Here is a 10,305-nt window from a genome sequence, read left to right on the forward strand (position 1 = left end):
TTTATTGTTGGATGTAAAATGTATTACAGATGTTCCACATTTTTCCCCCATTGACCCCCTCCTCCCCACTCCCGCCCCCCTCCCACCTTTTCCCACACTATTGTCCGTGTCCATTGGTTATGCATATAAGTTCTTTGGTTTATCTCTTCCCACCCCCCCAACCCCTTTCCCTTTGAGGTTTGTCAGTCTAGCAATGAATTTGTACTGCTTAATCCCTTCACCTTTTTCACCCATACCCCCAACCCCCTCCCATCTGGCAACCAACAAAATGTTCTCTGTGTCTATGAGAATGTTTCTGTTCTACCTGTTCATTTTGTTTGTAGATTCCATTGTCGATAGATATGTATTCATTGCCATTTTGTTTGTTCATACATTTTATCTTTTTCTTCAAAAAGACCCTTCATCATTTCATATAATAACGATTTGGTAGTGATGAACTCCTTTAACTTTTTCTTGTCTGGGAAAGTTTTTATATGTCCATCGATTCTAAATGACAGCTTTGCAGGATAGAGTAATTTTGGTTGTAGGTTCTTGGTTTTCATCACTCTGAATATTTCTTGCCACTCCCTTCTGGCCTGCAAAGTTTCTTTTGAGAAATCAGCTGACAGCCTAATGGGAACTCCCTTGTAGGTAACTAGCTGCCTTTCTCTTGCTGCTTTTAAGATTCTCTCTTTGTCTTGAACCTTTTGCATTTTGATGATGATGTGTCTTGGTGTGGGCCTCTTGGGGTTCATCTTGTTTGGGACTCTCTGTGCTTCCTGGACTTGTATGTCTGTTTCCTTCACCAAGTTAGGAAAGTTTTCTGCCATTATTGTTTCAAACAGGTTTTCAATTTCTTGTTCTCTCTCTTCTCCTTCTGGCACCCCCAATATGCGAATGTTGGCATGCTTGAGGTTGTCCCAGAGGCTCCTTACACTATCCTCATTTTTTTGGATTCTTTTTTCTTTTTGCTGTTCTGATTGGGCGTTTTTTGCTTCCTTATATTCCAAATCGATGGTTTGCTCCTTCGATTTACGTACTCTATTATTGAAGCTATGTAAATTATTCTTTATTTCAGTTAAAGCCTCCTTCGTTTCTATCTGTGCATCGATCATTTCTGACTGGTCCTTTTTTATGCTCTTGAGGCCCTCACTGAATTCATTGAGCATCCTTATAAGCAGTATTTTGAACTCAGCATCTGTTAGGTTGCTTATCTCCATTTCGCTTAGTTCTTTTCTTGGGGTTTTGTTCTGTTATTTCATTTGGGAGCTGTTTCTTTGTACCCTCATTTTGGCTGCCTCCCTGTGTTTGTTTCTGGGTATTACTTAATGAGAGGTATGGGGCTCGCTGAGACCCGATGCTGCTCGTTTGAAAGAATTTAGGAAAAACCTGAAGCAGGATCCAAGACCGGCCAATCCTATGGTTAAGCAAATGGCAACAGCTTGGGTGGGCTTGAAAGTTGTGTGGGGCGGGGCCTCAGGGAGTCAGCAGGGCGGGGCTACCAGTGTGGGCCAGGTTGCTGGAGTCCCAGACATGGGGGCTGTCTGCCGCCCCCGGGAAGGGCTCACCAAAGGAACAAAGGCCTCTTACAGCACGTCTGTCCCCGAGGAAGCCCCCTCTCCAGCCCTCGCTCCAGTGCCAAAAAGCTCAGTTCTTCCTTGTGTGTCTCTGGCGCCCCTCGAGCTGCCTCCCCTCCGAGCTCAGAGGGAGCGAGTCCGGTAAGTCCGTGCGCGGGCCCTTTAAGGAGCTGCCTGGGGCTCCAGCCGCTTCAGCCTCCCTGAGCCTCAGTTTCCGCTGGTTTTCCAGCCAGAAGTGATGGGGACTCTCTTCCTGGCACTGGAACCCTGAGCTGGGGGCCTGGTGTGGGACGGGGACCCCTCAGTCCTCAGGAAGGACCTTCCCAGCCGTGGGAGCCTCCTGATTTTATCCGCCACACGTGGGTGTGGGCCCAGCCCGTCGCGCCGCCGCCCCTCCTACCGGTCTGGATGTAGCTGCTTTTTTTTTTTTTTTTTTTTAATTCCGTAGTTGTACGACTTCCATTCAGCTTGATTTCAGGCGGTTTTGGATGATGGTTGTTCTGTAGTTCAGTTGTAACTTTGATGTGGTTGTGGGAGGACGCGACACCGCGTTTACCTACCCGCCATCCTGACCGGAAGTTCTCTTTCCCTATTGTGATAAAGGTCTTTCTCTTACCACGGGCGCACTCTTTGGGAAACATGTGCGTGCATACCACTCGGCAGAGCCATGTCAAGTTTTTTAAAGACTTGGCTTTAGCCTGGCCGGTGTGGCTCAGTAGTTGAGCGTTGGCCCTGCACCAAGAGGTCGCCAGTTCAATTCCCAGTCAGGGCGCATGCCCAGGTTGTGGGCCAGATCCCCAGTGGGGGGAGTGTAGGAGGCGGCCAATTGATGTTCTTTCTCATCAATGTCTCTTTCTCCCTCTCCCTTCCTCTCTCTCTAAAATCAAAAAAAAAAAAAAAAAGACTTGGCTTAAGTACACACACACACGAAAATTGACTTGTAGAATTTTAGAAATAGCCAAGTAGACCTTGGAGGTGGGCAGTGATTCTGGTCCACTAATGAGGCATTGTGTTTTTAAATTCTATGTATTAGTCTTTTCATCAAAGACGAGGTTGAGACGTGTCTAACTGACCTGTGTAGAAAACAGTCCACGGGCGTGTCCTCGCGGATGTGTGTGGTCTATAACATCATGGCTGCCATTCATTGGTGGCAGACATTGTGCAAGTCCCTGGCACCTTGTCGGGTGCCAGCCATACAGACTGGTCTGCCCCGAATTTCCCAGTTTCAGCATTGACACCGTATCCCAGTGGCCTGGGCAACCGCACCTGTGGGTCACTCTACCTCTCGGCCTCACTGGGTCTTCAAAACGCCTGTGTGTGGGTGGTGCCAGCATCATGCCCATTTTACAGGTGAGGGGCCTGAGGCATAGAGAAGCTCAGCAAACGGTCCAAAGTCACCTGGCCAGCACGCGACCAGCCGGTCCTCAGATCCCTGCCTGGCGCCAGTCTGCTTGCAAAGCCTCGTCTCCGCGTGTCTGGTCTCTGCGCGGAGCTGCAGCCCCGCAGGCCCACTGTCTCCTCCCTGTCCTGGGCGTCAAGGTCATGAGTGGACTTCGCACCGAAAGAGCCTATTGAGAATTTCCTGGCAACTTAAGAAATCAGTTTCCCAGGGAATTACTTGTATCTCTTTCAATCCCACTGAAAAGTAAAGCCCCGTGTGCTCTGAGGCTTTGGGCTTTGCGTGGAGAATTGAGGTGCGGGGCCTGAGGGGAGAACAGCAGAGGGACCCCCCTTCGGAGAGCAGTGTCTCAGGAGAACGGCATGTGCCCCGCAGCCGCCTCCACCCCCTCGCAGGCCTCACAGAGGGAAGCGATGGGCTCGTCCCGCCCCATGGAACCCCGCCCCCCCACCACCAGACAGGCAAAGGCAACGCTCTGCATCTATGACTCAGGCTGGAGCACACCGCACCATGCAAGGCCAGCTGAGCATTTAGGGGGAGTCGCTTGTCCGCATTGCCTTTCACAGAATCATAACCTCCTGGGATCATCGGTCTCGCAAGTTCTGATTTCTTGGATTACCCCCCCAGAGAGGGCCATGACCATCAAATGAGTAAAGCACTAGCTTCCTGCTGAAAGTGTAACATCCTACGGAGATAAAACGAGGACTTTATTTCAAGACACTGTGACGGTCATTTATCAAATGCTACATTGATAGACTATGTTAAGCTTATATGTGCTGTTTTTCCTGATTACAACATAATACGTAGACATACAGAATAAAATTCCAGTCATATAATTACTTTGGGCATTTTTTAAAATTACCTTCCCATTCTTCTCTCTGCAATGCGGCAGGTGATGGAAAACCATGCTATGGAGTAAGCGATGGCATTCAGATCACATCTGGAACAAAACCTTATTGACACAGACACAAGCCCACGGAAATTACAGGTGGGTGTGTCGTACACCTCTTGTAACTTGCTTTCCCACCTTAATTTTAGTGAGCATTTCCCCACTCCATTCAATATATATATTTTTGTTGTTAATCTTCACCTGAGGACATTTATTCCATTGATAGTTAGAGAGAGTGGGAGGGAGGGTAGGGAGGAGAGAGAGAGAAAGAAACATCGATGTGAGAGACACATCAATTGGCTGCCTCCCACAGACACCCCTACCTAGGCTGGGAATCGAACCCTTGACCCTTGGGTGTTCTAACCACTGGGAACACTGTCCAGGGCTAAACTACATACATTAGAGGTGCAAGCATAGGTAGTGAATTTTTAAGAGAAGAAAAGCTAATCACAGAGGACAGGATACGTGTTGCCTCTGGAAAGGGAGGGAGGGTACAGCTTCTGGGTACAATGACTTATTTCTTGTCCTGGGTGGTTCAGTATCTGGGCAGTCTTTATATAACACGTGTGCACGATAATCATTGTGATTTCAAGTATGTATGGCATGTTTGAAAAGGAATAAGAGAACTAAAGTTCTGAGAGATTCACCCAGAAACATAGCACAGGAGGCCAGGGGCTACTGAGAGGCTTTTATCTACGTGTGATGGGAACTGAAGAAAAAAAAAATCGGGGTTCATGGAAAGCGTGTGAAGAAATAACAACCACGAAATTCCAACACCTTAAAACAAAGACATTTTTCAGATTTCATATTAAGCAGCATAAACAAATCCAGATCCACAACAGCACAGGTCAGAGTGACCCTGCAGGAGGTGAGGACTAGCAGGGAATCCCAGCAACCAGAGAAACAAGGCAGCACGTGGCACAGGAACGGTTACATTGTTGCCGACGCAAACCGCACTGAGCGGAGAGGTCACGGGGACGCACCTCCCGGCGCTGGGCACTGACGCCTGCCCGGCCAGAGGCTCGGCCTCGCTCAGCACCAGGCGGGAGGGCAGCCGTGTAAGGACAGAATCCCCCCCATGGGCCCCCCGAAATAACAAGGTGCGTCAGGAGAGGAAGGAATTCGAGGGAAACTGGCAAACGAGAAACCAAAGGGAGCACAGAAAGTCCCGACCCTTCCTGGAGGAGTGGGGCTGATACTCTGTAGTCAGAGGAAAAACTCAGTGAGCAGGAACAGAGACGGGACTGCGCATGCGCAGCTGGGCTGACCTCCTGGTCTCCCTCAGGACACGAGGGGAGTGCTGAACCATTTTAAATGTCTGCATTTCTTATTGGTTCCTTTACAATAATGTGTATTAACCTACGCCTTTTCTAGCAATGTTTAAATTTAAAAGCTTAAAGTCATAGAAAATGTGATACTCCAAAGACAGGAAAGGAAGAAACAAATGATAAGCAAATATTCACAATAAGAAATACATCTCAAACTGCTGCTTTAAAGAAACACGCTTAAAACTACACTGACTCTGTAAGGAAAAAGATGTCATGCAAATTTAAAAAAGCAGAAACTGGTACTGTCAGACAAAACTACACGTAAGGCTATAGCATGAAATAGAATAAAGAGGGTGCCTACGTAACAATATAAGAAACAATCCAATGGAGAGAAATTACAAGTTTATAATCACATAACAGCATAATCTGGAAATAGGCAAAGAAAAAAATGGACCAGAATTGTTTTTTAAAATTTTAAACTGGCCCGGTCAGTGTGGCTCAGTGATTGAACGTCGACCCTGCACCAAGAGGCCGCCGGTTCGATTCCCGGTCAGGGCACATGCCCAGGTTGTGGGCCCATCCCCACTGGGGGGCATGCATGGGGCGGCCAGTTGATGTTCTCTCTCATCGATGTTTCTATCTCCCCCTCCCTCTCCCTTCCTGTCTCTCTCTCTAATATCAATAAAGAAAAAAATTTAAAAATTTTAAACTGTCCATTTATATTGTGAGCTTTTTAAATGCCAATTTATATGTTTCTAATAGATAAACAAAAAAGGAAGAATATTTGAACAACAAAATAGCACACTTAATTGTATGCCTCTGTGTGTGTGTATATATACATATATACATATATAGCCCCAAATAGAAAATACAAACTTAGATTGTTTACAAGCATACATGGTACATTTTAAAAAAATCACTACATACCATGTCATAAAGACAATCTCAGCAGATTACAGAGAATGGTATACTATAGACCACTTTATCTTACTGGTATATATTTTTTTAATTTGTCCTTGAAGTTGGAAAACATTAATAAACAGGATTTTATACATACAAACATCCTCTTATATACTAAGCAAAACTAAGGAAACAGAAGAAAACAGTTACTTGGAATCTTTCACATTTTCTTTATCCTCACTCGAGGACATTTTTCCATTTTCTGTTTAGATAGAGTAGGAGGGGGAGAGAGAGAGAGATAGAGAGAGAGAGAGAAACATCGACGTGAAAGGGACACATCGAGTGGCTGCCACCCGCACGACCCACCAGGGCCGGGGACAAATGGCAACCGAGGTACGTGCCCTTAGCAGGAACCGAATCCAGGTCTCTCTGGACCGCAGGCCTACGCTCTAACCGCTGAGCCAAACCGGTCAGGACGGAATCTTTCACTTTTTGAATGTAAAATTGTGTCTGTAATTTTGTGGAGAACCTCTGACCAGCTCAGTTGCTAAAAGAGTTATATTTGCAGTGTCATACCATGTGATCTGTGAGTCAGCATACGCAACCAACCTTTTAATCTTCTTTCCAGAGAGACTTTGAAAAACACCGTGATCATAAGTGAAAAATAAATTTTGTTTAGCTTGAGGAAATCATTATTAGGTGTTTAGGTTTTTTTAATATATATATATATTTTTTATATCCTCACCCGAGGGTAGTTTTCCATTTATTTTCAGACAGAGTGGGAAGGAGAGAGAGAGAGACGAACATCGATGTGAGAGAGACACATGGATTGGCTGCCTCCCACGTGACCCAGACCAGGGCCGGGGACCATCCTGCGACCGAGGTACGTGCCCTTGACCAGAATCAGACCCGGGACTTTGTCTGAGGCCAGGGCTCCACCTGCTGAGACAGACTGGCCAGGGCTGTTCAGGTTTCTTTACACCTGAATAAATGTCATTGTTTTAAATCACTCTGTGGGTGTGCTAAGGACCATTAACAGCCATTTTCAGATCACCTCAAGGAGAAGTGAGCCCAGGGCCGGTGGGGACCCCAGTGCGGTTGGGACTCCGGGAGGGTCATGGGGCCAGGTGGCCTGGACTTCTGGGTAAGAGGTGGGAACTGAAAACAGAAACAAAACCGTGGTCCTCAACCTCCAGGAACAGAAACACTCCGGAGAAGTTTCAGAGACTGGCTCTGCGCCGAGCGGATGAAATCAGCTCAGAAGGGGCCGTGGAAGGCCGGCGGGGGCGCAGGGTGCTGGCCGAGGGGCTGCGGGGCAGGGCCGTGCCCCTTCCTGCAGTTCTGGGCCTGGGGCCCTGGGATACAAGGCCTGCGGCCTCCCCCACCTTCTCGGTTCTGGAGGCATCGGCGGCCCCCAGACCACGCTGCAGCTGCCTGTGCAGAGCCCTCCTGTCCCCAGGGCTGGGGTCCAAGCGGGAGCCGGGGCCCCAGCCCTCACCCTGAGGGAGCCCTGCCCACGCCACTGTCCTGCTCCCGGCATGGATGAAATGTCACATCGAGGGGCATCTGGTTCTCGGAGCAGCTGCCCAGGGGTTGGATGACACCCCACAGAAGTCCCGGGGAGTCTGTTCCCGGTGCGCTGGACATTGACGGATGGGAAACGGGACAGAGCGGGAACGAGGCAGATGGTTCCCTGTCCCCTCCCCCTGCAGAGGGCTCTCAGACACGGTTCTTCTGCAGGTCCTGAGCCAGCGTCCTGCCCATGGTGAAGCGGTGGCCAGCATGTAACACGTCACATCACCTTCCCCATTTCCTCCTCCCTCGATTCTCCTCGTCCCTCACCGCGACCATCCTGCCTGCCCCTCCTACGTCCAGGTGGGCACTGCCAGCCTGGTCTCAGGCGGTACTTCCACAAAGTGTTCCTAGGAGCACTCTAATGCCAGTTCTCATGGCCTAGCATGCTGGGTACTGTCCCCTTGCCTCCACAAGTCCCTCTCCGTGCCCCCCACTCAGCCCTCTGCCCTGGGAGGGGACTGAACTGCATCAATAGGGCACCCACGCCCTCTGCCTACCTGTTAGGTGCAGCCAACGGGCTGCCCGGGAGCAGACTGGAGGGAGAAAGTGTTTATCCTCTTGGTGCCCTGAGGGGTTGGCAGCGGGGAAAGGCCCACCTGACCCTCCCCACCCAGTCCTCCCTCCGCAGACTGATCTGCGGCCCTGGCCTCCACTGACCACACCCAACTGGAAAGCAGAGTGAGGTGCGCAGGGGTCAGCCTGCCCGGCTGCGGGGTGAGGCTCAGAAGGCAGAGAAGGCTGTCCCCCCGCCGCCTCCCTGTTCTAGTGCCGGCTGCCCCGGGCTCACGGGGGCGGGGGGACACCTGTGCTACGTGCAGAAGGAGACGACAGATCTTTGCGTGTCCGCGACCAGCTGGTGCAGGCAGTATTCCCGGGGCAGAGCCTTGGCCCACACGGTCTGACATTGCCTTGGGCCGGGCAGCCGTCGGAAAAGCGGGCCCAGGCCACTAGCCGGGGAAACTCAGGCCCTGTAGGCGGGGAACTGCGGGGCCGCTGGGCTATTTAAAGCCAAGGGCTGGCAGAGAGCAGGGGCCTCCGGTCGGCCACCTTCTGAAATCCAGATTTGTCAGCGGCTCTACAGAGCCCGGATTGAAACCCTTTCACTTCAGTACCTGCGCTTTTTAAAGAGGTTTCCTATACTTAATGTTAACTCATGAGAGGATGAGTGAGCATGTCTTAGTAATAGTTCATAAATATCCACAGAACATATGCTGTTTAAAAAAAGAAACTGCCGATAAGAGTCAGTTTAAAAAAGAATAAGGTACATATTTGGAACTTTTAAAAACAGGGTTTGCATCACACATGTCACGTGAGTTTAAGGCAGTAACAACTGTAGTGAATCAGAGATCTATTTCAGACCCGGTGTCCAAGCCCTGTATCCGAGCTTCAGGCTCTGTGTACCGAGCCCGCTGTAACGAAGCCCACCGCGAAGGGAAGCCTGGCAGCTGAGGGGCTGCAGCTATTTTAGCACAGTCACAAGTGTCCGTGAGGTGGGCGCGCATTCCTGAAGTCACAAGGCACGACAATTTCTGCAAAGGCAGCTCCCTGGCACGGCTGGGGTGACGAAGGAGTGAGTCTGAGTTCTCTTTGGTACCAAACCGGACGCCGAAACTGGCAGTGTGTCGGTGTGGGAACAGCATCACTTTGAGCTACGGGACCTAGTTAACAAGAACCCTCTCGGAGTCGGATACAAAGACAAGCTCAACAATCCTGGCCAGTTTGGCTCAGAGGCTAGAGCGCCGACCCAAAGACCAGAGGGTTGCGGGTTCGATTCCAGTCAAGGGCACATACCTCGGTTGCAGTTTGGTCCCCAGCCCTGGTCGGGGTCGTGCAGGAGTCAGCCGGTCGGTGTGTCTCTCGCTCTCTCTTTTTATCTATCTGAAGATACGTGGAAAAATATCCTCGGGTGAGAATTTTAAAAAGAAAGGAAGTCAAGCTCAACATACCGGGAAGCATGCCTGTATTTTAAATCTTCATAAGAACCATTTCGGACGCGGGTCCCACCAACTCCTGGCACCTCACCGGCCGAGTTGCGACCTTCGTGCCCTCCCCGGGGCGGGGGGCGCTCACTTGGCGCCCGGACCCTTCGCTTCCACCACCAAAATGCCATCGTGGCAGAGGCTGGCCGCCAGGTCCTTGGTCTCGACGCCCTCGGGCAGCCTGTACTGCCGGGTGAAACTCCTGGAGACAAAGCCGTGCTCGTCCATCCTGGTTCCATGCTGAGCCTTGACCAGCAGCCAGCCTTCGAAGGTCTGGATGATGATGTCCTCGGGGAGGAACTGGACCACGTCCAGCAGGATCTGGAAGCGGGCTCCGCTCTCCTCAGGGGGCGTCTCCGCCGCGGGGTCCCCCAGAGGCGCCTGGGCCGCCCGGGCCTGTCCCAGGTCCACGGTGGTCGGCCCAGGCAGAGCGTACAGAGCGTGGTCCAGCCGGCAGTCCTCCAGGCCCCGCGCCTCGAACTGGCCCTGGTAGCGCACCGGCGTGTCTATGAGATGTCTCAGGACGATCTGGGCCATCGCGGGGGCGGGAGCAGCCGGACCAGCGTCCAGGGCTGTGTTCACTCGCTCGGCCGCAGTTCCCCTCTGGCCAGATGCTCAGTTGGAGCAGCTATTTGCTCATAACCCCGCGCAGACGCACTGGCTCGGTGAGGCCTGGACACACCCCCACAGGCTCCCTGGTGTCCTTCACACCCGGGAGAATGAATGGCTATTTATAGGA

General features: G+C 51.0%; 1 protein-coding gene across 1 annotated transcript; it reads right to left on the reverse strand.

Moving 5' to 3' along the window:
* Positions 1-9,493: 9,493 nt before the first annotated feature.
* Positions 9,494-10,103, reverse strand: HSPB3 (heat shock protein family B (small) member 3). Its single transcript, XM_036280643.1, has one exon. The coding sequence runs from the start codon at positions 10,101-10,103 to the stop codon at positions 9,654-9,656; it is 450 nt and encodes a 149-aa protein (XP_036136536.1). The 3' UTR covers positions 9,494-9,653.
* Positions 10,104-10,305: the final 202 nt, after the last annotated feature.

The sequence above is a fragment of the Molossus molossus genome, unplaced genomic scaffold, assembly GCF_014108415.1.
Source record: "Molossus molossus isolate mMolMol1 unplaced genomic scaffold, mMolMol1.p scaffold_m16_p_3, whole genome shotgun sequence".
In the NCBI taxonomy this organism is placed as follows: domain Eukaryota; kingdom Metazoa; phylum Chordata; class Mammalia; order Chiroptera; family Molossidae; genus Molossus; species Molossus molossus.

What these genes read in the sequence shown, in the direction of transcription:
- HSPB3 (XM_036280643.1), bottom strand. Translation starts at nt 10,103, where the DNA reads ATGGCCCAGATCGTCCTGAGACATCTCATAGACACGCCGGTGCGCTAC.